General features: G+C 34.7%; 2 protein-coding genes and 1 long non-coding RNA gene across 5 annotated transcripts in view; 2 read left to right on the forward strand and 1 right to left on the reverse strand.

The window, feature by feature from the left end:
• Positions 1–27,802, reverse strand: part of LOC141483160 (uncharacterized) — a 519,459-nt gene that overhangs the window by 105,920 nt on the left and 385,737 nt on the right. The window lies entirely within an intron of this gene.
• On the forward strand, positions 605–14,902 carry LOC141483168 (uncharacterized). Its single transcript, XM_074177644.1, has 2 exons — positions 605–1,047; positions 14,397–14,902. The coding sequence occupies exons 1-2, from the start codon at positions 723–725 to the stop codon at positions 14,798–14,800; spliced, it is 729 nt and encodes a 242-aa protein (XP_074033745.1). The 5' UTR covers positions 605–722; the 3' UTR covers positions 14,801–14,902.
• LOC141483174 (uncharacterized) lies at positions 1,709–8,476 on the forward strand. The gene is made up of 2 exons (XR_012465946.1): positions 1,709–6,927; positions 8,264–8,476. It is a non-coding gene; the product is annotated as an uncharacterized lncRNA (long non-coding RNA).

The following is a 27,802-nucleotide window of genomic DNA, read 5'->3' on the forward strand; positions in this document are numbered from 1 at the left end:
ACTAGATGGCTTTTGTTGGCATCAATCATATTCCAAACCTATCATTTCCGTCAAAAGTTATTCGCTCTCTCTCTGTTAGATCTGAATACATCGAGCATAGATAACAAATAACTTTTCAAGGAAATTACTTGATTTGAGTCCCAACAAAACACAACTTCTCCTCGATGTATTTTGATCGGGCAGGAAATGACAGATTTTGAGTACACCTATGCTGTACTTGTACTGAATCTAAAACTTTTTTTTCTTCCATTCGACTTAGACATTGACACTTCAAGATTTTGAAATGAAACGCTCTACTTGAGTTCTCAGCACAGACTAACTATATTACTTTGTACATCATTATTACATGATAGCGGATGATAATATTCATAGTCAACCATAGATGGCGCTATAACATATATTTTGAGCTTTTCCACATAACACTGATTTATTATGAAATACGTATATGAAATATGTATATGAATAATAAACCAAGTAAAAAAACATCTTTAAATTATCCATCCAGGGGTGATTCTTATACGAGACAACAATTTTAGCTGTTCTCCCACAAATGAACAAGAAAAGAAGAAGTAGAATGACTTTCTCTCTCTCTCTCTATCTTTGTTTATGGCTTTTGTTTGCTTCCTTCGAGGTGCATTTTATTTCTGTTCAAAAAGTGTTGACAAAATTTAGTAAACTCAAACAATTCATCGTTGTAAATAAACCCTTTTTATTCAAAGATAATGACTACTAATGATTGTGGAGGAATTATTAAGAGAGAGTTTGAATCTGTAGGGAATGAATTGTTTTTTGAAACAAATATGAAATGTGAAACAAGTGAAACTGAAATGGTCCTTGAATCTGGAGGGTATATGTTTGGTATTGAAATGGTTACTCATAACCTCGAAGAAAAATATGATATAGATCAGATTGAAAGTGAAGGTGTCAGTGATGTTTACCATGAACCCAAATCAGAAAAATGTATAGAAGAAATGAGTGAAGGCCCCCATAATAAGTTGCTTGATATACAGGGTGAAGATATGACTCATGATTTAAAACACACCACAGGTACTGTAGTTTGATGAAAGTTTTTTGCATTCAATAATTTTCCAATCATGTTCCATTGTTGAACTATTGATTTTATTAGTGTGAAGTTATCCATAAAGTTTCATCCACAAGGAGACAATCTATGGTGGGAAAGAACTACATTATTGCGCAATGTTGCCAAGTCTCTAAGAGTTCTACTTGCATAAGAATTTCAAGAAATCTTGCTATATAATTTCAAAATATGAGTTCATCAATTCTTACTAGTGCATAAGAAAAGTCCGTAAAAATTGAAATAATTGATGATACTATGATTGGTGGATCCTACCTATATATGCACAAGTGTTTCAAGCTGTTTTTCCTCGACATCTTATGCGAAATAATAATCAGTTTATACATAGTTGGCAAAACAAAAATATTTTTAAAAATACGAATTTGTAGAGAACAATTTTTTAAGATCGTGCTTGTTCATGAGACCTGGCTTAAGATATAATTCATTACTTATGATGCACTGTTTGGGACCTTTGGTTTAATAATGAATATTACTGGAGTTTTTTCCCAACACCAAATCGTTATTTTTAACACCTCGACACGTGTTTCGATCACCAAGTGATCATCTTCAAGAGGAAGATTAATACACGAAACACTTGCCGAGGTGTTAAAAATAACGATTTGGTGGTGAGAAAAAACTCCAGTAATATTATAATTCATTATTAATACTTGTACGAGGTTAAAAAGTAAATTTGTGGAAAACAATTTTTGATGGGCTCGTGAACAAGTACTCCAAGATTACTGAGAAGAAATTATTTTTTATAATTCACAATCCAATATTTTTAATTATTATCCTGTTACATTTCAATTTAGCACTAGATCAAAACTGCTCCTATGTGACCTTTCAGAACACTACCTTGCCTTTTTAGAACTTTATTCTGAGGATGTTAATAATGTAATTCAGTTACAAGTTGATTTTATTCATTTAACATCATCGTAATGGGAATCTTCCGTTCCATAGAAAACCATACCTGAAATGTACAAGAATATATGTATGCTCCCTGACTAACTGCTTTGACCAGTACTTACGCATTCTCCTATTGCCAATCGACGTTAGAGGTCCGAAATTCCTCGCTAGGTTGAAATAGTTGTTATCGCTTGTTTCTCAGTCTACTTCACCTATCATTTTTCAGTCGTTGTCTGCCTTATTCTCTATACCTTCCCAAGAATAGTTTTGCATAGATTGTTATTCATCACTTCCAGAAGGATTACTATGTATTAGAGCCATATCACCTGAAAAACAATATTAGTTAGCTCTGGGTTTCTGAATACTGTTTGATATTTTCGGTAAATATTCTGCATAATATGAATGGTCAAATATTCGTACTGAATGGGAAATATTTGGCGACTTACCTTATATGTTTTTATTCCATGGCACGAATAAGGATCGGTAAATAGTTGAAAATAGGTTGGAGTCGATATTTTTGTAAACATTCAATAACAAGGTTAAGAGACAGCTGTTGGTTGACATCTGCCGAACTTTCGTAGTGTCGTTCCGACGACCTACACCGAACTAGTTCTACAGTTGTTCACGGGTGAGGGATTGATCAGTTACTCAAATTGTCAAGGGTTGTTTTAGGGTTGCATTGCTTTGAGAAGGAGTTTTGATGAGTCATGGACTTGTTGATGATGTCTCGAGTGGCTGTGGAGGAATTGATAGATTTACGATGTTGTGCACAGCGCTCCCTTGGTGCTTGTAGTGTAGATTGGACACACTGGGGCAACAACTGGTTAGCTGTCAGATGTGGCAGTCTCTGGGATATCGAGGTGACCTTCGTTGAGCTTGGTTGAAAGTTCAAGTGTACCATCAGACTGATTTGTAGGATATATATGGTTGTATTTGTTCCATCCTTCACGGGGATTATTTCTACAAGTCAGGATTGTATATTGGAAGACTGATTGGTCATTTTGGTGTGGATATTTGCAGTCTGAAACTTAAACTCTTTTGAGGATTTGTGGTGGTTACCGAACTCTTTGTGCCAGGTGGAAGGATTTCCGAAATCAGATACATAAGAAACAGAAGGCCCTTAGTCACTCATCAAGTCCCAGTAGGACTTCCGTGCAGAGCACCGCACACGAAGAAACGTATAGAAAACCCCTTAGCCAGGGGTTTTATTTTATTTTTTTGGGATCCTATTTGGAGATCCATTACTGGTTTATTTTGTTGTGCCCTACAGGGTGATCTATCTTGGTGGTGCTACAGGGTGATCCATCTCCGCCGTACTACAGGATGATCCACCTCCGTCGAACTAGGGAGTAGCCTAACACCATACACGGGGTGGCCCAAAAGGAGCATGCAAGTTATAATTGGTTTATTTAAATATTTGTGATATATTGATCTTTTGTTTATTGTTACCTGTTTGATATAGTGATTGTCTTTCTGGCTGAATTCACTGCTAGTTGGCAACGTGTTTGGTTACATTTGTAAAACACAAATTGAGGTGTTGTCTTCCTTTTACAATTGCTTGTTGACACCGATGCGCCTACGCCTGAGCTCACGCGACGCAAACGAGATTGTCTTACCTTCCATACTAGTATTTACGATTTCGCCCACACCTTCTCAATATTCGTGGTAGTTTTACTTGACATATTGTAGTTTCTTTTAAGCGTCGTTACTACCATAATTCATGGCTGATTGAATTTGCGGTTATATACACCGCTCTCAATGACCTCTTGTATTGACATTTGAATATCGCATAGTAGTTGAATATCGCATTAATAATAATAATAATAATAATAATTTTTATTGGTCTCAAGAAACATAAAGTTTGTAGACAGGTCAGTAGAAAAATACATTTAAAAATTTATATAAGGTCATACTTTAAAATTGGTTAATGATAAAAAAATAGAAGGTATAATGCAATCGAAAAGCTAAATAATACATAAAAACAATGGCATTATACATTATAAATATATAAAGTATGTATATAGATAATGATGAATTGTGCTATCAGTATAAATAAAACTACAGGTTTCTGTGGGTCATGAAGATATTTCTGTTTTTCTTGATGAATGTTTCGAATTCAAGTATACTATAGAAACAGTTATTTGATAGTATCTGTTTTAATTGATTTTTAAATTGCGTCGAGGGTCTATTCCTAAACTCTGTGGGAAGAAGGTTGAAGAGCCGTATGTCGTCTCTTTGCGTTCGTTGCAGACGACATAATGGCACCAACAAATTGTGTTTGTGTCTGGTATCATGAGGATGAATTGACGAGTGTGTTGCATGTTCATTTATCTTATCAAAGTTATTATACTTTGATAAATGAGCAGTGAGTAGATGGTCATGATTTTTAATGAAGGAAATAGTTCTCTACAACTGGTATCCCATGGTACATTTAAAATAGATCTTATTGCCGCTTTCTGCAATGTGAAAATTCTCGTAATATGTGTAGATACTGCATTACCGTAACACTGTATTCCATACCTCAAGTGACTATGAAACAATGCATAATACGCAGATACTGTTGCTTCCATGTTTGTGACATGTCGTATTTTTCTTAGTGCAAATATCACTTGCGACAGCTTGTTACATAAACAGTTTATATGAGCTGTCCACCTCAGTTGTGGGTCTAAAACTATACCTAGAAATTTTATGTGCTCATTTTCAACCAAACTATTTGTACCATTTTACACTAAAGATTTCACAGCGGGTTTTGGTCTCATTCAAAAAAAGATCATTGGCTGTGAACCAAATCTTAGCATGTGCCATAATATCTTGATAAATAGGTAAATGATCAGTCCCCTTTTCAAGTTGTATACAGAAAGTTGTGTCGTCGGCAAACATATTTGTTAGTAAATTATTGCAGGATATGGAATCTGGCATATCATTTATGTATATCAGAAATAAGAGTGGTCCCAGTACAGAACCCTGGGGCACCCCTCTCGTTACAGACATATACGAACCCATGACATTGTCAACAACTACTGCTTGGCTACGATGAGATAAGTATGACTTGAAGAAATTAAGACAGGTACCACGTATCCCGTATCTGTTTAGTTTTAATAATAAAATCTGGTGGTCTACACAGTCAAATGCAGCTGATATGTCAGTGAAGATTCCCAAACAGTGTTTTTTCTCCTCAAAACAGTTCTCAATGTATTCAGTCAAAGATTTCAGGGCATCAGTTGTAGACAAACCTTTTCTGAATCCATACTGATAAGGACTTAATATATTATTTAAATTAAGGAAGCTAATTAATGAATTGTAAACTACTCTTTCTAGTATTTTTGAGAAAACAGGAAGAATAACAATTTGTCTAAAATTACTTGGCAATGAAGGATCTCCTTTTTTATGTAATGGGCACACCTTGCCTTTTTTCATACCTTCGGGAAAAACACCTTCCGTCAAGCACGCGTTAATAACATCGGCTAGTGGTTCAGTTAGAAAAGGAGTACATATTTTAACGATAAACATATTAAAACCATCCAAATCTTCGCTTTTTTTATTTTTTAAATTAACAATAATAGACTTGATATCTGATGGGGTGACTGGTTTGAAAAATAATGAATTTTGTAATGGGGGTAATTTTATCAAAGTCTCAGGTTGAATATTTATTTTTTCTAATTTTTGGACAATGCTTTCGGCATTAGTAACGAAAAAGGTATTTAAATCATCTTCACTTAAGTTAACAGGTTTTACATGTTTTTCTGTTTCTGCCAATTTCTTTATTGACAATACTCCAGACTGTCTTCTGTTTGTTGTCAGATTCCATGATACGTTTATTGTTCAGTGTACGTTTGGTACTGTCCAACAGTTTAATAATAATAATAATAATAATAATGACGTTTATTCGTGATAAAATAAAATCCATACAATAATATAAGAGTTGTGTATAAAAATGAATAAACATAATAATATCCACAGAAGTATCAAACATACTTGTTTGTGGAATTACAAAAGAGACCGTCACGAAAGATAAAATATAAAACTAAGTGTAAAATAAATATACATCAATTAAAATTATACCTGATTAATTCATATTATAATAGTATAGATAAACTTGAGTATACATACATGCATTTCAATCTCTGCAGAAATCTTATATCTAATGAATAATGGATATACACATATATACATACATATACACGCATACATACGCACACACATATACATACATATATAAATAAGCTATTGATAATCATAATAACAATATATTTGGACAGTGGTTCAACCTTCGATTAGTTTATGAATATCCGTTCTTGCATTTTCCTTTACAAATGATACTAATTGTTTTTTGAAGCGTTTCATAGAAGTTTCATATGTAATTTCTTTTGGTAAATAATTTAATAGTTTGGGAGCTAGATAACGATAGCTTCTCTGTCCTATAGATTTGGAAACCAGTGGTATACAATGGTGATGCCTTTTTCTCGTTGCGTATGGGTGGTTTGGAGTGTCATGTTCAGCTTTGTTCTTGTATAGCTGGCATCCTATCTGAACGATGAATAATTGTCTCAAATCTAAAATTTGTGTCTCTTTATACAGCAAATTACTTTCATACTTTGCAGGTTTATTGAGTAGTATTCGAAGAAATCGTCTTTGAGAGACTTCAAGAGGATGTAGGTGAGTTTTTGATACTCCTCCCCAACCAATGATGCCATAATTCAAGTGTGATTCTACTAAACTGTGGTATAGAATTTTTCTGTATTTGTAATTCACGAACTTTCCGACTTGTTTCAGTCTATATGAAATACAACGTAGTTTTTTTGTTAAGTACTGTATATGGTGGTCCCATCTAAGATGATTATCTATATATATACCCAGATATTTGATTTTTTTCGCAGGTTTAATTACAAGATTTTGTTGAATATTCAGAGTGTATTCTGGCAAGGATGTTGAGAGACTGCTGAATGGTGAGTATACTGTTTTGTCAAAATTAATTGAAAGTAATCTACTGTCAAACCAGTCTTTGAGATTTCTTAGGTCTTTTTCAATGTTCAGTTTCAGATTGTACCAGTCTTCATCTTTATAGTATATTACCGTGTCGTCCGCAAAACTTATAATTTTCCCGATTGTTTTTTGTATGAATAAGTCATTCAAATAGATCACGAATAGCACCGGTCCCAGTACTGTCCCTTGAGGTACACCGCATGTTATTTCCATTTCTGCACTGATTTGGCTTCCAATTTTCACTCTTTGCTTTCTATTTGTTAAGTAGCTTTTAAGTAATTTGTGTGCAGTACCTCTTACGCCCATATTTTCTAAGGTATCTAGAAGTATGGAGTGGTCGACCGTATCGAATGCCTTTTTCAGATCTATGAAAACACCTATTGAAGGGGTACTTGAGTCTAGAGATTCATAGATGGTTTTTGTTAGGGAATGAATTGCATCAGTAGTAGATTTATTATCTCTAAAGCCAAACTGAGATGTTGACAGTAGATTATATTTGGTTAGAAATGTACATAATCTGGCTTTTAGAATTTTTTCGAAAATTTTGCTGATCGATGATAAAAGGGACATTATCTGTTTCGCCGCATTTGAAAATTGGAGTTACTATTGAGTTCTTCAGAACTGAGGGAAATGTCCCAGATTCAAATGATCTATTTATGATGTCCATTAAAGGTTTGCTAATGAAGTCAATGATGATTTTGAGAATTTCGGCTTTGATTCCATCGTGTCCAGGAGATTTATTATTCTTCAATTCATTTATAGTATTCCTTATCTCATTCATACTTGTAGGTGTGAGAAAAATTGAATTATTCGTTATATTTTTCTTATTTTTGTGAATAGGATTTTTTTTAATGTTTTTCGCTAGGTTTCTTCCTACATTCACGAAAAAACTGTTGAACATGTCAGCGATTATTTTTTGATCGGTGACGATTTCTCCTTTCTCGTTTTTGATGTTATTTATTTGTTTTTTTGTTTCGATTTTCAGAATTTCATTAACCGTTTTCCATAGTTTTTTGCTTGTATTCTGTTCATTTTCCATTAGCTTTCCATAATACTTTTCTTTTGCATCTCGTATTTTTTTCTCAGTTATTTTTTTGGTTGTGAGATAATCATTTTTCATGTTCACATTGGTTGGGTCTTGTTTCCAAAGGCGATACAATAGGTTTTTTTCGTTGATATGTGTTATCAAGGACTTCGTAATCCAGTTTTTTCGTCTGCGCTCACTATTTTTCATTTTTATGTGTCTTGTTGATTTACGAATACAGGTATTTATTATATTTATGAATTTTTCTGTTACAGTTTCAAGATTATGCATCGGGTATAATTCATCCTCCCAATTTATGTGGCTTATGGATTCAAGCAGTTCTTTTTTGTCTAATCTTTGAAAGTATTTTTTTGAATTGTTATTTATTTCATTTTTTGTTTTATTATTTAGTACGATTTGTAGTAGTGTTATGTAATGATCTGTGATTGTGGTGGAGATAGTTATAGGCAATAGATTGTTGAAGTTTTGCTGTTTCGTTTTAATAAATATATGATCTAGACATGATTCCGATCCATTCCTTGCTCTGGTAGTGGTTTTTATGGTTGAGTGAAACCCATATTCACTCATAATGTCGAGATATGTTTTCGAGTCTTCAGTTTCCTTCAATAGATCAATGTTTATATCACCAACGAATAAACTGTAATGTGGGTTCTTATTCTCTTTGTTTAGCAATTCGTTAAGTTGATATAGGAAGTCATCAATTTTACTCGCTGGAGATCTATAGAACGCGTAGATGCAGATGGTCTTTTCGTCTACCGTCATATTGATTTTCAGTAATACACTTTCGTTTAGTTCGATATGATTATAGGAATGATATAGGTTTGCTTTTACAAACACAACGACACCGTCATTTTGGTTGTAGTTGCTGTCATTGTATAGAGTAACATAATCGGTTATATTAAGGGTGGAAGTATCAGGCACGTGCCAAGTTTCTGTTAAGACTATGCAGTCGAAAGACGCTTTAAGCTCTTCAAGATTGATTTTAAGTTCATCTATATTTTTTGAAATACTGCAAATATTAGTATTGAGGACTTTTATATCGCTGAATTTATTATTTATCGCTAAGACTTCTTTCGCTTCATTGCAATTATTCAGGGGTATGTTCTTATTTTTTCTACTATAAAATCTTTTATATAAGGATCCTTACTGATAAGATTTACAAATATTACTATATTAATACAAAGGAATAGAATGTTTTATACTATAAATTCTGAAAGAGTTCACAATAACGAAGAATGGTGAGATTATATAAATATATCTAAGGTATGTAAAGATTGCTATTTCTGGAATACCTATAGAATCGTAAGAATATGTATGTGGTTAATTTACAGCTTGCCGTTGCTTATTTATTTATTTGCCGATCGTAGTCTGTTCTTTCCGTTGGAAGGTTGTTCTCCTGTTTTCTTCTTAATTATACTAGAGTTCGTAGCGATAACTGATTTTTCGGTAGTCTTATTTTTTTGATGGGATTCCGTTCCTTGCGTAGCTGTGCCTTGGCTGAGTGTATCGTTGAAAAATTCTGGTAGACTGGATTCTATTTCTAAAGTATATTCTTTATTCCTTATGTTTGGTGTGGGAGGTGCGCTATTATGTTTTTCGTATAGGGGATATTCTTTAGCGTTTTCAAGTTGTTCCACAGTGTATGCTTTATTATTGATGTACAGTTTGTTTCCTTTTATATACGTTATATTATCCTTGTTTAGTCTTACGTAATATTCTATTTTCTGCCCTTTGTTCAAATGTCAAGTCCTGTAGGATTGATATATTTGTTCCCTTCAGCTTCTTGCAATTTCTTAGTATCTCTTGTTTTTTCATATAAGATATCAGCTCCACTTTCAATGGGTTTCTTTTCATATTTCTCAATGGATAAATGTTATTTATATCATCTTCAGTGATATTGATACCAAGAGAATTTTTTAATTTTGTGCAAACATTGACCGTAGTATTCTCTGTTGTTTGGTCCAAACCAAGTATCAAGATATTATTTTTTTTTGATGTCCTTTCGAGTAGCTCAACCTTCTTCTTCAAGTCTTGATTTTCCCTTTCCAATTTATTCACTTTGTTATTCAATTCCTCTAATGTCAGTAATACTCTGGCTTCGCTTGCTTCTATTGCACTTTTTATTTCTTTTCTATTTCTAATGACTTCTTGACGAAGTTCTTCCATTTCAATAGCTTGGCAATTAGATTTTAACGTGTATGGACACTCTTAGCCAAATGCTTATCTTCAACTCATAAGGGCATTTGTTGATAGTTTTTATTCTGGGAGTCTCTTATTACTTCGGTAGTCTTTTTTAATTCGTTTTCACTATTTATTTACAGTTTGCTAATATACTTCTTTTTTAGTTTTTCAGAACGTCATATACTTTATGCTTCACCGCTTTTTATAATTTTCAATGCAGTTGTTTACATACCATGACTGACTTTCTGATGGAGCTCTTTAGTTCGACCACTTCACTATATTAGGCTACACATACATAATTTTGTAATAATAAGTTTGTAATAATTCTTTTAATAGTCATTATATATTTTCGAGTTTTCAGAAGTTGGATGTTGTTTCTGCCAAGAGTGTAGGAACATTAATCTGTTTTTTGCATCATGAATTGAAATGAAAGCTGAATATTTTTTATCTGCAGTTAAGCTTTCAAAAACTTTTTCCCATTTTTCATTTATAAGGTAGTGTAACATTTGTTGAATATTATTTTCAGAATAATTTTTTGTTCTGTTGATACTACTGGGAACTGCCTTGTGTATATCTTCAGTAAGTTGTAGCAGTTGACCCCTATGATCTGAGACTCCTAATTCAACTACTGTTGTTATTGCATCGTCAAAATTTATAAAAAAATTATCTAAACATCTATTCATTCTAGTATTTTCAAATACTGCTTGACAGAACCCGTGACTGAGGAATACATTTTTTACATTTGTTGTTTTAGAAGCGTTGTCGGTTAATCCATGTAAGTTAGGCTTACTGAATAAATCATATTGGGGATCTTTATCTTTTATTTCCAATATTAATTGGTAAGTTATTGACATTGTAAGTTACTTAGGGTATCTGGAGGATTAAATTTACCTGGCGCCCATTAAGATCTATTTGAAATTTGCTAAGTTGGTTAACCTACTCCCGTCTCCACTGTTTAGCTTAGCCTCGGATACCTATCTGTCTTATTTATTACCGACAGATGATTTAGTCTCCTATGGGACGACAATCCATCAAAAATCGTTTTCCACAAGTTTTCGTTTCAACCTCGTATAAATATTGATAATGAATTATAAGTAACTCAAGTCAGGTTCCATAAACAAGCACTTCAAGATAACAGAAAAAATGATTTTTTATAATTCATGATCCACTATTCTTCATTATTTTCTACCAAAACTCGTTTTCCACTAATGTTCGTTTTAACCTCGTACAAGTATTGATAATGAATTATAACTTAAGCCAGGTCTCATGAACAAGCACTCTAACTTTCCTGTGGGAAAAATTATTTTCATGAATTCACGATTGGAAAAATTCGTATTTTTAAACATATTTTTGTTTTGCCAACTATGTATATACCGATTATTATTTCGCATTAGATGTCGAGAAAAAACAGCTTGAAACACTTGTGAATATAGGATCCACCAATCATAACATCATCAGTTATTTCCATTTTTACGGACTTTTCTTATGCACTAGTAAGAATTGATGAACTCATTTTGAAACTAACTAACTTGTATAGCAAAATTCACACTGCGAGAATGCTTTAGTTATAGTGTGTGAAAAAGGTTTTCATTAGATTAATTTAATGCCAGACATTCCAATTCTACCTATCAATCAAAATAGTCAATAATAAGTTACAAAAAGTCTCCTCAGTAGAAATAATTCATTTCCCCTTGAATTTTTTTACAATTTATTTTTCATTTTCCAATCAAATTTTGAATATTTCATTCATGAAACCTCAAGAAAGAAACAATATTATGAATAAATATAATAATCAAACAAATTATTGATTTGTTTGATTGGTTTGGATTAAAATAGTTTGTTTAATTATACATGGTGTAACTGAATAAGTGTAAAACACTTAAGGAGGTGATTCCTCATCGAAAAAAAGATAGGATCTTTCATATAAAGAAATTTCATTGGAGCATCCCTTGTTAAGGTACAGCCCCTTAAAGGGGGTACATAAAATTTGTATATCAACTTTTTTCACAAGCACTAAAAAAGTTACAATATTGAAATTAACTTGACGTTTTGTACCACCAAAAAGACGCTTAGCCAGAAATTTATTTGGTTTACCCCATGTTTGTAAGGGGTGGAAAACGCAACCCCTAAAGTTTATTTCCAATGCAAGTTTTTGTCTTATTATTTGTTTACTGTTTAAAATTTTATTTCCGATAGCCTGTTTCATTCTGAACAAAAAATGTCTCTTGGGTTTTTTGCCCAAAATAAACAACTACAGAGATACATCGTCATAAATGCAAAAATACGAAACTAATCTATCTAGTAGGTCACTATTAGTGAGAGTGACAATTAAATTGGGATGACACAGTCAGTTTGTGAATTTTCGACATTGAATTAATACTAATTGTGTGTTGTTGTTCTGTTCTTAATTTGTTACTTTAATAATTCACTTGTTATTAAAATAGTATACACAAATGAAGAAAATGACTGATGTAATTTGGTTTATGGTCTGTCGCAGGGGAATGGGTTAGAAGCTTCTAGAAGAATTGCTGAAATGTATCCTCAGTGGCAGCATCCTTCACATAGAATATTTGCTCGACTTCATCAACGATTACGAGAATATGGTTCATTCGACAAAAGAACGCAGGATTGTGATCGCCATCGAGAAGTACGAACACCACAGCTTGAGGAAGCAGTACTTAATTTGATTGAAGAACAACCTACTACCAGTACTAGAAAGATTGCTTTCCAGCTATATGTTGATCATATGACGGTATTTCGAATTTTAAAGGAACAACTCTTATATCCTTACCATCTGCAACGAGTAAAGGCACTGTGTCCGCGAAACTTTCCGAAACGTCTTGAATATTGCAAGACGAATGTAGTTTTTCTCGGGACAAGATTATTAATTTTCATAATTACCACATATGGGCTGATGAAAAGCTCACGCTATTGTTGAAACTAACCATCAAGAACAGTTTTCTCTTAACGTGTGGCTCGATTAAATGGTGAGGCATACATTCAATTTTTAAGTGAAGTGCATCCATTAATGCTGGAGAAAGTTCCTTTGGGCATCAGAAGGGATATGATGGGGCACCCGCCCATTTTAGTCAAGTAGCATGCCAGCATTTAACTGAAACATATGCAAATCAGTGGATGAGTCGAGGAGGATCACAGAACTGGCCCGCTCGATCCCCGGATCTCAATCCTCTCGATTTCTCTATTTAGGGTCATTTACAGCATTTGGTTTATCGTACTCCTGTGAGCGATGTAGAGGACTTGAGAAACCGCATCATCGATGCGTTCAGGGTAATCAGAGAGACTCCAGGAATACATATTTGAGCGAATATGTGGCTCAATGCATCGCCGTCTAGACGCATGCGTAATGTCTGAAGGTAGACATATTGAACATTTACTATGATTTCTACATGTTGTGTGTTTTGTTATTAATAAATTAGTTCTGTTTATTACCCTTTAATCGTTTTATGCAGGTACTAACTACAAAATAACAATAAATCCAGTTCGCATTTATGACGATGTATGTCTGTAGTTGTTCGTAAAATAATTTTTTGCTGCGAACTGGTTTATTTTGGACAAAAAATCCAAGAGATATTTTTTGTTTAGAATGAAACAGCTATCGGAAATAAATTTTTAAATGGTAAACAAATAATAAGACAAAAATTTACATTGGAAATAAATTTTAGGGGTTGCGTTTTCCAACACTTACAAACATGAGGTAAACCAAATAAATTACTGGCTAAGTGTCTTTTTGGTAGTACAAAACGTCAGGTTAATTTCAATATTGTAACTTTTTCAGTGCTTGTGAAAAAATTGATATACAAATTTTATGTACCACCTTTAAGGGGCTGTATCTTAACAAGGGATGCTCCAATGAAGTTTCTTTATATGAAAGATCCTATCTTTTTTTCAATGAGGAATCGCCTCCTTAAATGTTTTACACTTATTCAGTTACACCATGTATATTGGAATCTTTATGAACACTAAATAGTTCGTGTATATAAATATACATTTCTTCATTTCATGAAAAGTTACACATTACAGAAAAATCAATAACTTTTTTCCACAAACTTTTTAGTGGTTATAAACTATTTGGATTAGTAGAGCCCCAAAAGGTTCCGTTTTGGAGGGTAAAATTGACAGTTGATAAATGAAAAATTAATATCATTTTCAAACAAATAATTTTTTATAAATTTGTAATTTTTACAGATTCAGGGTATGTTTTTGTTAAAATAGAGGATGAACCAGTCATCGAGAAGAAAGAAGAGAGCTTCAACGATAAAAAGTCATCAGCTTTATGTCAAAAAGATTTTGGCATTGCAAACGATCATATTGTGAAACCGTATCAGTGCAAAATCTGCTCGAAGTCATTTTTCCTCAATGCTAATTTGAAAAAGCATGAAAGAACGCATACTGGTGAAAAGCCATCTCAGTGTAAAATATGCTTGCAGTTATTCACTCATAGTAGTACTTTGAAAACTCATGAAAGAACTCATACTGGAAAAACATCATTTCAGTGTAAAATCTGCTCCAAGTCATTTTTTCACAGTGGTCATTTGAAATCTCATGAAAGAACCCATACTGGTGATAAGCCATTTCAGTGTAAAATCTGAAGTCATTCACTCATGGTAGTACTCATACTGGAAAAACATCATTTCAGTGTAAAATCTGCTCCGAGTCATTTTTTCAGAGTGCTCATTTGAAATCTCATGAAAGAACCCATACTGGTGACAAGCCATTTCAGTGTAAAATCTGTTTGAAGTCATTCACTCATAGTAGTACTTTGAAAACACATGAAAGAACTCATACTGGAAAAATATTTCAGTGTAAAATCTGCTCCAAGTCATTTTTTCACAGTGGTCATTTGAAATTGCATGAAAGAACCCATATCGGTGAAAAGCCATTTCAGTGTAAATTCTGCTTGAAGTCATTCACTTACAGTGGTAGTTTGAAAACACATGAAATAACTCATACTGGTAAAAAATCATTTCAGTGTAAAATCTGCTCCAAGTCATTTTTTCAGAGTGCTCATTTGAAATCTCATGAAAGAATCCATACTGGTGAAAAGCCATTTCAGTGTAAAATCTGTTTGAAGTCATTCACTCACAGTAGTACTTTGAAAACACATGAAAGAACTCATACTGGAAAAAGATCATTTCAGTGTAAAATCTGCTCAAAGTCATTTTTTCAGAGTGGTCATTTGAAATCTCATGAAAGAACCCATACTGGTGACAAGCCATTTCAGTGTAAAATCTGCTTGAAGTCATTCACTCATGGTAGTACTCATACTGGAAAAACATCATTTCAGTGTAAAATCTGCTCCGAGTCATTTTTTCAGAGTGCTCATTTGAAATCTCATGAAAGAACCCATACTGGTGACAAGCCATTTCAGTGTAAAATCTGTTTGAAGTCATTCACTCACAGTAGTACTTTGAAAACACATGAAAGAACTCATACTGGAAAAAGATCATTTCAGTGTAAAATCTGCTCAAAGTCATTTTTTCAGAGTGCTCATTTGAAATCTCATGAAAGAACCCATACTGGTGACAAGCCATTTCAGTGTAAAATCTGCTTGAAGTCATTCACTCATGGTAGTACTCATACTGGAAAAACATCATTTCAGTGTAAAATCTGCTCCGAGTCATTTTTTCAGAGTGCTCATTTGAAATCTCATGAAAGAACCCATACTGGTGACAAGCCATTTCAGTGTAAAATCTGTTTGAAGTCATTCACTCATAGTAGTACTTTGAAAACACATGAAAGAACTCATACTGGAAAAATATCATTTTAGTGTAAAATCTGCTCCAAGTCATTTTTTCACAGTGGTCATTTGAAATTGCATGAAAGAACCCATACCGGTGAAAAGCCATTTCAGTGTAAATTCTGCTTGAAGTCATTCACTTACAGTGGTAGTTTGAAAACACATGAAATAACTCATACTGGTAAAAAATCATTTCAGTGTAAAATCTGCTCCAAGTCATTTTTTCAGAGTGCTCATTTGAAATCTCATGAAAGAATCCATACTGGTGAAAAGCCATTTCAGTGTAAAATCTGTTTGAAGTCATTCACTCATAGTAGTACTTTGAAAACACATGAAAGAACTCATACTGGAAAAAGATCATTTCAGTGTAAAATCTGCTCAAAGTCATTTTTTCAGAGTGGTCATTTGAAATCTCATGAAAGAACCCATACTGGTGACAAGCCATTTCAGTGTAAAATCTGCTTGAAGTCATTCACTCATGGTAGTACTCATACTGGAAAAACATCATTTCAGTGTAAAATCTGCTCAAAGTCATTTTTTCAGAGTGGTCATTTGAAATCTCATGAAAGAACCCATACTGGTGACAATCCATTTCAGTGTAAAATCTGCTTGAAGTCATTTATTCAAAATAATAATTTGAAAATGCACGAAAGAACCCATACTGGTGAAAAGCCATTTCAGTGTAAAATCTGCTTGAAGTCATTCAATCAAAGTAGTAGTTTGAAAACACATGAAAGAACTCATACTGCTCAAAGTCATTTTATCACAGTGCTAATTTGAAAATGCACGAAACATCCCATACTGGTGAAAAGCCATTTCAGAGTAAAATCTGCTTGGAGTCATTTATTCCTAGGAGTATGAAAAATCATGAAAAACACATTCATAATGCTTTTTTATGCAGAATGTATACTGAATCTACTTGAAGTCTTTGAAAAATCATGAAAATCAGATAATTCGATAATTTGTTTTTTTTTTGGAATAGAAAATGGTGAAGTTGATGAAATAAATTTATTATATCAAAATATGAAATTAATATTAATCCTCGGCAAAGTCCAGTATTATTACTGCTCTGTATACTAGTTTAGTAATCCAATATTTTTTCTGTTACCCAACCAACCTATTTTCAGTTCAATACTGCTCTGTTCAACTGAGTACCATTTACATTCGTTCCATAGTAAGTTCATTAAAAACATAAAAGCAAAAAAATCAGTTTTCCCATTAACCAGCTGTCGCACCCCTACGAACGACAACCCTCAGAAGTCGAAACTTAGCGAGCTAAGGATTAACGAGGTCTGATTCTTAATACGGGGTGGACGATAGCAAATGAAAATCGATAGTTCAGACTAGGGCTTGAACCACCGAATACATACGTATTTGTTTGAATAAGTTCTTATATGAAGGAAACTGCAGTAACGTTAGTTACAAATACAAGTGGTTAGGTTTGGTCAAAAGTGAGTGAGTCTAATCGTCCTTCCACCGCAACCCGCAAGAGTTCATTGTGGCTCAAAAAAAACTCCCAAAATTGTAGCACTTTCAATTCAATCTGTTAAATGTTTTCTGCCTTCATAATGTGTATAATTCAAGTATAATCATTTAGTTGTACTTTCGTGTTTATAATATAAAAAAAAACAGAAAGTTTTATGTCTCATTTTTCAATTAAATGAATGTTTAATAAAAAAAGGTTGAAGAACAGTTTCTTGTGGGACACCGTACTGAACTTTACTTGGACTGCCCGTAATTCACTCTACAATTTCATTATTTTTTTAAAAACCTATTTATTTGTCCTTAATCCAAACTGATATGATGAAAAAAAAAATAATATAAAATTAGCGCCGAAATATTCGTAGGCTAACATAGAAAAAACCATTTTTTTTTAATAAAATTTGATGTTATTATTCAATATAGTTGCCTTCGAGGACGACATTAAAATTGATAAAAAAAGAAAATAGTCGTTGTTGATAGTTTTTTCTCTTTTTAAGATAGTCTATGAATATTATACTATGCCATCCCAAAATACTTATGCCATAACCTCTCCAGCCGACTGTTGCGTCTTTGCACGCTTTGGAGTCAAATTCAATTCAAATTTATTAACAAATGTACAATGTCAAATGATTGTCTATAAATATTAAAAAAATTGTTAGTACATGCATAATATTTTAACACAGTCTGCTAAGTTGTAAACACTTGTGTTTAACTGGGTTAGTTGAAAAATAAAGATTATGTTAACTGTTGATAGATATTAGATAATAGATATCCATTATACCGGGTGTCAACGAATCTATTAGACAAGTCATAACTTCTAGACTATTAGGAGAATTGAAACGTGATTTGGTATAGTTGAATGGTATGTGGAGAGGAGAGTTTTCACATATTTTTCACTTTCCGGTCACTTCCGGTTTCAGCGGAAATGGCTCCGGTTCTGAATTTTTAAATGGAACACCGTGTATATTGTAACATTTTTGGATTTCTGAGACAATTCTGGATCAGAAACTGACATTTCCGGAAGTTTTTCAGCCTACTTGATTTTTTCAGAGTCACTTTTAAAATTGCATCTAGGTGGCCATGATCGGACGTAAACTAATCTATGGACCTCAGGTGATATCAGAAAATTGCAATAGCGGAGTTTTAGTGACTAGTGTGTTGAATATGAATGAGACAAGTTTACAAAATAACATTTTCGTGTCTAACTATTATTTTTCAAATGGCGACCATTTTTTGACAAGCACTTTCCGAAAAAAGGATTTTTTGACGAATCTAACGTTACAAATTTATTTGCGATTGGATCAACAAATTTAACTAATAATTTCAGCGATGCACTTAGATTTTTTGCAATATCCTAAGTTCTTGAAAATTCCACTATAGTAAATTTTCAAAGTGCATCCCTCCTTGTTCAAGACACATTTCAGCTCGTTCAATTGTTTCTCTCAACACGTTTTGTAACATTTGAGGCGATATACTTCTAAATGCCTGTTGAATCCTTTCTTCTAAGATTTCGAGAGTGGTTGGGGCTGTTGCATGGTAGACCCTTTCTTTTACATATCCCCAAATGAAGAAATCTAACACAGTCAGATCCGGTGAGCGGGCAGGCCACCGTACTGGACCGTTGGTTGCAATAACTCTATTATTAAAATGCTCTATTAAAAAATCAAGTACGTCTCTGCTATTATGGGGTGGTGCTCCATCTTGCTGGAAGTAAATTTGCCATAAAACTTCTAAAGGCATATCATTAAGATGATCCTCGATTTCATTTTGAAGAAAACCCAAGTATCTAACCCCTGTTAACTGACCTTGAAACAATATTGGACCAATTATTCTGTTTCCAACGATAACAGCCCAGACATTGACGCCAAACCTTTCTTGAAAATTGCCCTCTCTCATTGCATGTTGATTTTGTTGGGCCCAGTACCGACAATTCTGCTTATTAAACATGCCATTATTTGTAAACCGTGATTCGTCGGAAAATAGAATGAAGTTGATAAAATTTGGGTTAACTCTATGATTTTGAAGCAACCAATCACAAAATACTACTCTTCTATTGCCGTCGTCAGCATACAAATGTTGATGTAACTGATATTTAAATGCTCGATATCCGTGCTTTTTCAGTATTTTTCTTGCTGATTCGTGACTTATCTGCATTTCTCTACTAATTTCTCTTAAAGAAACCGTTTTGTCAACTTCTACCATAGCAAGAACGTTAATCTCAGTCTCCTCATTTATGACAAACCTCTGTTCTGCGTCTAGATTTCCCTCTTGCCTAAAACGACTCTCAACATAGGGAAAATACTGATGAGATGGGTGTTGCCGATTGGGATATCTCTGAGCATACAACTCAGCAGCTTTCCTTGAATTTCTATGGCATTCTCCAAACAATAACAACATATCCACTTTTTCACTTTGAGTATACATTATTTCGACGAAAAATTAAACTAAAATTAACGAAAATCAAGAGAAACTTCTACTTTCTGCTCATAAAGCTTATGTCACTGTCATAACCTAGGTGAGCGTTTTGTTCTCCAAAGTGGACTTGATGGAAATAACCGCAAAATATTATGCATCATTCCTATCCATGGCACCCTTGACAAAAGTAAATGAATTTGTATCGAGTATTTTCCTCAGTAATATTTAATTTATGTTCTTATTTGTAATCCAATCGCAAATAAATTAGTATCGTTAGATTTGTCAAAAAATCCTTTTTTCGGAAAGTGCTTGTCAAAAAATGGTCGCCATTTGAAAAATAATAGTTAGACACGAAAATGTTATTTTGTAAACTTGTCTCATTCATATTCAACACACTAGTCACTAAAACTCCGCTATTGCAATTTTCTGATATCACCTGAGGTCCATAGATTAGTTTACGTCCGATCATGGCCACCTAGATGCAATTTTAAAAGTGACTCTGAAAAAATCAAGTAGGCTGAAAAACTTCCGGAAATGTCAGTTTCTGATCCAGAATTGTCTCAGAAATCCAAAAATGTTACAATATACACGGTGTTCCATTTAAAAATTCAGAACCGGAGCCATTTCCGCTGAAACCGGAAGTGACCGGAAAGTGAAAAATATGTGAAAACTCTCCTCTCCACATACCATTTATCTCTACCAAATCTCGTTTTGATACACCTAATAGTCTAGAAGTTATGACTTGTCTAATAGATTCGTTGACACCCGGTATATAATTGAGTTCTTGATTTGACTACTTATTTGGATAGCAACCTTTGATCGGCAAGCTTGTCTAGTATTGCGATGAAGGGGAGAAGTAAAGGTACCTTTGTTCTTGTGTATAAGGCATGCGATTCAAGAATGAACAATGAAGTCACAGTTGAAATTCCATACATTAAAAACAGTGGCTTACAAGGATCATTCCACTTTGCTCCACAGAGATACCGTACCTCAAGTTTTTGTAATATAAAAACTGATTGAAACAGCTGTTTACTGCATACACCCCATAATGATATGCCATACCTTAGGTGAGAGTCTTATGAGGGCATAATAAACATTTTTTGCTGCGTAAAATCCTAGTTCTTTTGATTGTGTGTGTGTCGCTAGACAGTGGAGGTGTTAATTTTCGAGCTCCTCTATGTCTATTTTGCACAATTAAAGTTGATGTATAATTTTGATTTCGTACCTACGTACCTATTCAATTTCGGTGATTAATTTGGGTGAAGTTAAATCTTAGCTCATCCCTTTTTTATGCTGGAAATGGCCGATAAACTATGCAAAGTCTGCAATAAATCGGTGAATAGAAAAAACCCCGGTTTACAGTGTGGAAATTTTTGTACTCTGTGTTATCTTGGCCAGTGTATCAGTATTATTGGCAATCAGCTCGATAGCCTACGAACGGAAGGTGTTTCATGGATATGCTTGGATTGCCGAAGTCGTCTCCGAACAACCGTCGGGGACGACTGTTATTCGGGGACAGAAGTTGACGATTCTCCATGTACCATTTCATGCGATTTTTCATCATTGTTTCTAACACCTTTCCTGCAATATTACCTAGATCTTTCCCTGGTTTAGTTATAGGATATACCAGCTGCGTTTTCCACGCCATCGGCACTGTTGTTTGGTTCAGTAAAAGCTGATTGAAAAAATTTAGAAGACCCCGGACACCCCGTTCAGGTAAATGAGCAAGCATATGATCGAATCAACCCCTGGGGCCGTGTCTCGTTTATTCTGAATTGCCAGTGACAATTCCTCCATAGTAAACAGTGGACTGAGCGCTGAACTGTAATTCCCTTTTGGGAATTGGAAGTCGAAGGTTGGTTGCGTGAGAGAATGAAGGAAATCTTCGGCTATATTAGAATTCAGAAAAGGACCTCGACGTATGTTATTCCTAGATCTCGAGAATGCCCTAACAGAAGACCGTACTTTGGAAATTGGAGCGGAATGGGATAATCGTGAACAGAAATCTTGGAATCCGTTTTTTTTTTCGTAAGGTCAATGGAGTTAGTGTCCTAATGCCCTTGACCTCGACAACAAGATTTATATTTCGAAAATGCAGCCTTGCATTTGGAAATTGCGTCAGAGCATTCCTGATTCCACCATGGTTGTTGAGGTTTCCGGATCGTATACTTGAGTTCCTTAGGAATAGCAGCATCCGCTGCCGCTAAAATGTAACTTTCCAACTCTGCATATGGAATATGTTGATATGGAGTACTCCTCTCCAAAAACAAAGTATATTTATTCCAATCAACTTTACAAATATTATACTGTGTTCGTTGTGTTTCAGTTGAAACGGATTTCTGTCTGAAACGAGCAAACAACTGGAAAATGATCACTCATGCCTGCATCAGGTATGAGGTCCCACTGTAGCTGAAACGAAATTAAAGGCGAACAAATGGTAATGTCCTGTGTACTCACATTTTGTCCTGATGACACAAACAGCGTTTCCTCTCCCGTCATTTAATACTGTCCATCCATTTGAATCAATGAGGTTATATACAATGACTCCGTAGCGATTGTTGGAAGTTGAACCCCAGGCTAGGTGTTGACAATTGAGGTCTCTTAGTAAAAGAAATGGTTTACAAGATGATTGCATCATCTGGAGTAATATATTCGGCATAAAAGGGGTGTCAAAGGCCAAGTAAATTGTGAATAAACTAATTTTTTAGCTCTAATTCTATTCTCAAACCTTGCATTTTACGAGGGAACTGAATATAAGACCAATCCAGAACATTATATGTCAGTTGTGACCGAACAAATAAAGCTACCCCGCCTTTACCACCATCTCTATCCTGTCTCATGCAATCATAACCAGCAATGGAAACGCAATGTTAACCAGGTTTCATTTGGAGCTATAATACCAATATAGTAGTCTCTGATATGGGACACTAAAGTATCTCGATTACTAAAGTAACTCCTCATGTTCCAGTGTAGAATATTAATGTCCCTTGAATCGAGTACTTTATAAACTTGTATTGAGAGATCAATAGGGTAGCCATTATTGAGAGGCATACGATTGGATATATCAGTTATGTCAAATGAAACTAAATCTGATGAAAGAAAACTTGCCGAAAAAAATGAAATCCTGGCTGGCTATCCCAGAAACATAAAGATGTTGTTTTCTACATGTTTTGTTATTCATATACATATTTCATGTGTATTGTTAAATAATTATCTTGAAAAATTAATGAGTGTCAATGTCCAACTCAAATGGAAGAAAAAATTCGAAATTCAGTACAGACTGCTATAAGCAATAAAAAAAATAATAATAATAGGTTTTTATTTCCAGAATGATACAATAAATAAGTGCGAACATTTACTGAAACGGAAAAGTGTTTTATTCCAAATCTGCCATTTTCTGCTCGATCAAAATACATAGAGCACAAGTTGTGTTTTGTTGGCACTCAGATTACAGATTAAGGGCCGGTTTATCAATACGTAGTTAAATGCTCCTGTTAGCTACCTCGAAGCTAAGCTTAGCTGATAGTCAATGTTGCAGTTACTACTCAAATCGTTTATCTTACCCTGACTAAGGGCCGGTTTATCAATCGCCAGCTAACCTCATTTGACTAATGGTTTTGTCTTAGCTCCTAGTCAAACTGTTTTTCGTTATCATGTTACCATCAACTGGTAGCTGAAGTCTCAGTGACCGTAACAGTCGCTAAAAAGTGATAGTTTTTTATTTAAGCTGACAGTTATGTCACAGAATATCAGTTCCGATATTCTGTGGTTATGTGGTCGCGCATGCGAAATTAGGTTATTTATGTTTTTTGTGATAATTTGAGAAATACTTTTTGCAAGTAAAGGGTTAATTACTATAATTGTTTGATTAAAGAAGTTTTCCATTTGTTCAATGACGAAGATGAGGATATATTGGAGTTCAAAGAAGACCTTACATTGTTAATGAACGTAATGATGCTTTCAAAGAAATAGATGAGGTAGAGACTTACAGGTCCTGATGTAGAGGAATTAAAATTAAATTCAACTCTTTTCCAGGCCTCTTCTTTCTTCTTCCATGTGATGACATCAGTTTTTTTTTGTTCTCAATGATAAATTTATAGGAATTGGCAATTTTTATTAGGAGTGATCTGTCTGTTTCGGTAAAATTGGATGTTCTTTTATTGCTCATTTTCGTTTTTCACATGCCCTCTCAACTCATATAGGTTATTATGTATAACTCATGAACTTTTTGTTAGTAGTTGTCATTTTTGAAAATCAATCCTCCAATAAAAACAAGCCCCTGAAATAGTCACTTATGCCAACCTTAGTTAACTAACAGATATTAAACATTAGCATCAGTCAGGGTATGATAAACGATTTGAATAGTAACTGCAACATTGGCTATCAGCTAAGCTTAGCTTCGAGGTAGCTAACAGGAGCATTTAACTACATATTGATAAACCGGCCCTAATGCTAATGTTTAATATCTGTTAGTTAACTAAGGTTGGCATGAGTGACAATTTCAGGGCCTTGTTTCTATTGGAGGATTTATTTTCAAAAATGACAACTGCTAACAAAAAGTTCATGAGATACATTATAACCTTAGTTAGTGAAGAGAGAGAGAGAGAAAGTAAAGTTTTTATTATTACTGTAAAGGCAAGAGAGAGATGCGAGTACACATTTACGGTCGAGTAGGCTCTGAAGAATTAGAAGAAAACTATCACACGTTACCACTAATTTTAACAGATTTCAGTATTAATTTCGCGTCCTTGGTAAACTTTCTACAAGATAAATTAGAACTACAAATAATAAGGAAAGAATTCCAAAAATCCACGACCTTTCAACCCGATAAAAAAGTGACACTGAAAACCTCGGCGTGACAACAAAATGCCCAGGTGTCAACTGTTTCAATGGTCACCGATTAAACCAAAGAGTACACCAATACCAAGGGGTGAATACTTTGTCGGTACCTTTGATGTTGGTTGTACAAATATTCAGAGGAAATACGTCACAGCACTGACAGAGATACTAATTGATACACTGAGAAAAATAGCACAGGTAGTGATTAAAATGTGTACACTAAGAACTACACTAAGGAAAATAATATTGTTTATTGATATACGTTTACATTATGATACTTAGTTATTTTTGGAATCAGCTCAGCTAGAGTAATCCGAAAATTGAGACAAAATGGGGGTGTTCCATTTAAAAAAAATGACGGTGACGTCATTACTCGAACGTAATTCACCCTGTATATTAGATTATCATTTTAAAATACGGTAAATTAACATCAAAAATCGACGTGTTTCAGGATTATTTCTTAAAATGACCTGTTTAGCTAAAAATGAATTTGTTCCATACTTTACGGACACAGTGTATATACATATTTCGATCTTGGTATTGTGAAACAAGAACTCAATCATCTTTTGAACATTAGTCCAGTCTAATTTGTCTAGGCCGCATCCTATTTTTGGCATAGATAACCTGTCATCTTTATTTTTCTCGCAACAATCCTTCAATCGTCGCAAGGCATTACACAAGGTGCTATAAGAAGGTTTCGCCCAGAACTGATCTTTGGTTACCAGATAATATAAGTTTCGCTCGGGGAGTCGTAATTCGGCTACTTCTCCAACTTCTTTTCCTTGCTGGATCAATATGTCGACAGATTCGTAGATTTCCTTGAACTGTCGTGCAATTCCAGCTCCCATCGCGAAATCTTTTGACACGCAGTGCGCTAAGGCCCACTCTTCTGGTGCTGAGAACAAACTTCCTTGTATCATTGTAAGATTCTTCATAGTCGGCAACTGATGTAGTTTCTTATACTCCTCGTATTCCTCAAAATCGAGGTCAATGTTATGATCACATTTATCGTACATTCGACTCAATGCATCGGCGTTTCCGTGCAGTCTACCTTTTCGGTGAATAATTGTGAAATCATATTCGCCTAGGGTGAGGGCCCATCTGGCCAATCTAGAGCCAGGGTCCTTCAAAGTTAATAGCCATTTGAGCGGCCGGTGATCTGATATGATGGTAAATTTGATTCCATATAACTAACATCGAAATGTTTGGATTCCAAAAATCACCCCTAATAATTTCTTTTCCGTCGTTGAATAATTGAGTTGCGCTTTCTTGGAATTGCGACTGGCGTAAGCTATGGGTCTTTCATACCCATCTTTCATTTGATTTAAAACCTCTCCGACTGATGCATCCCTAAGTCGCTCGAAAACCTTTCTGGGTCTGGAAATGTGATCTTCGCGTTGAAAATGATTATATCGTCCAAATAGACCATGCAGAGTTCTCCTGTAAGTCCTGCCAACGTAATATTCATGAATCTTTGGAAGGTTGAGGGCGCGTTCACTACTCCGAACGGCATTTTCAGGTACTCGTAGTGTCCCAGGAATGTACTGAATCCGGTGAGGGGTAAATCTTTCTCTTCCATATCAATTTGATGATATGCCTCCGCTACGTCGATCACTGAAAACGTGGCTTCTCCTCCTGACGTGTACCCTTGAATAAGATCCGACATATTAGGTATAGGGTGGTACTCTTTCTTAGTAACGCTATTAAGCTCTCTATAATCGATACACATTCGAACTTTTTCTTCTTCATTTGGTAACCTTTTTGTCACCAAGAATACTGGTGCCAACCATGGACTAAAGGATGGTCGAATCACACCAGCCTTCAACAGTCGATCAATTTCTGTTTGTAATACTTCCCGCTGACGGTATGGTATTTTGTGAGGAGCCTTGCAAATAGGTTGAGATCCGGGTTCGAGGGTTATTTCATGCTTGACTTTCGTAGTGCTAGTGAGTGCATCACTTTCTCCCAAGAAAAGGTCTTGATATTCCTTCAGTAGTTTCAGCAAATTATTTCTGGATGTCGTGTCCAGGTGGTCCAGCTCAAAACCTTTTTCACTCCAATCGTTTCCTTCCAGGTTTATTTCTCCCATTGTTGACTCCATTGTATTTGTTTTCTCCTGAACCATCTCACAAGCCACTGCTTTCGCTATTTTAAGTTTCTTATTCAGAGTGACTTCCTTCAGAGATGTATTCACCACTCTGATCCATAACCATTCCGCGTTATCAACTATTGCATTAGCGCTGGGGACTCCATTTATTCCGAGGTCAACTGCTTCACTGATAATGAGCTGACCTTCCACTCGTTTCACGGAAATGTCTGATACCATGGTCTCGGATCGGTACTACTACTTTATCTTCTATCACGATGTCGTCTCCCATCTTGACTTCGAAGTACTGCCCTCTGACCTTGAGGTTCCCTGGTGGGGTGTGTCCTCGAACTGGCTTAGCTCATCTTCTGATTTTTCCGGTTCCATTTTTTTTTCAATTTTTGCTTCTTCAATCTTTTCTCTACTTTTGTAGCAATTGGTTCCTTCTCTCGTCCAATTTTTCTCTCGTGTGCTGTTGCTTTCCTTTTGGAGCACTTTCCTTCCACGACACTTCGGCTATATCGTCTTCGTCGTTCGAGGTAGCATTCAAATTCTCCGTTTTGTCCATATTTTTGCTACTAAGTGGCATATGTTCAGTTTCCTTTTCTTCCAGAACATCTAATCCCCGTTCCTTTTCGACCTTTCCTCTCTTGGAAGATCTATCCCCTTTTTGCTGGCTTTCTCTTGTGCGTGAATTGTTTCTATGTAGCTAATCTCAAGCCCCAGTTGAAAAGTGGAAGAAAAAATGTTACAAGGTTTGTCTCGGGGACCAACGCTCAAAATCCCTGCATGTTCACGGCTACGCTCGAAGTGGAGATGGTCGTAGGTATACTACAGGTGAGCGTTTAGGTGATTAAGATAAGGAGTCACCTTACCTGTACAAAAATGTGGACGCCACCTAGTTTCCTTCCACAGGAGGTTCTATTTTAGTTTTTTTCTAAAGAACTAGGAAATCAGAAAAGGAAAAGCCAATTCCCAAAATTATAACCCTGTATATTTAAATAAAATTTCAAGGGACAACCAGTACAGTTA

The sequence above is a fragment of the Leptinotarsa decemlineata genome, unplaced genomic scaffold (assembly GCF_025532065.1).
Source record: "Leptinotarsa decemlineata unplaced genomic scaffold, Ldec_3_MD MMD2_tig00003192_RagTag_RagTag, whole genome shotgun sequence".
NCBI lineage: Eukaryota > Metazoa > Arthropoda > Insecta > Coleoptera > Chrysomelidae > Leptinotarsa > Leptinotarsa decemlineata.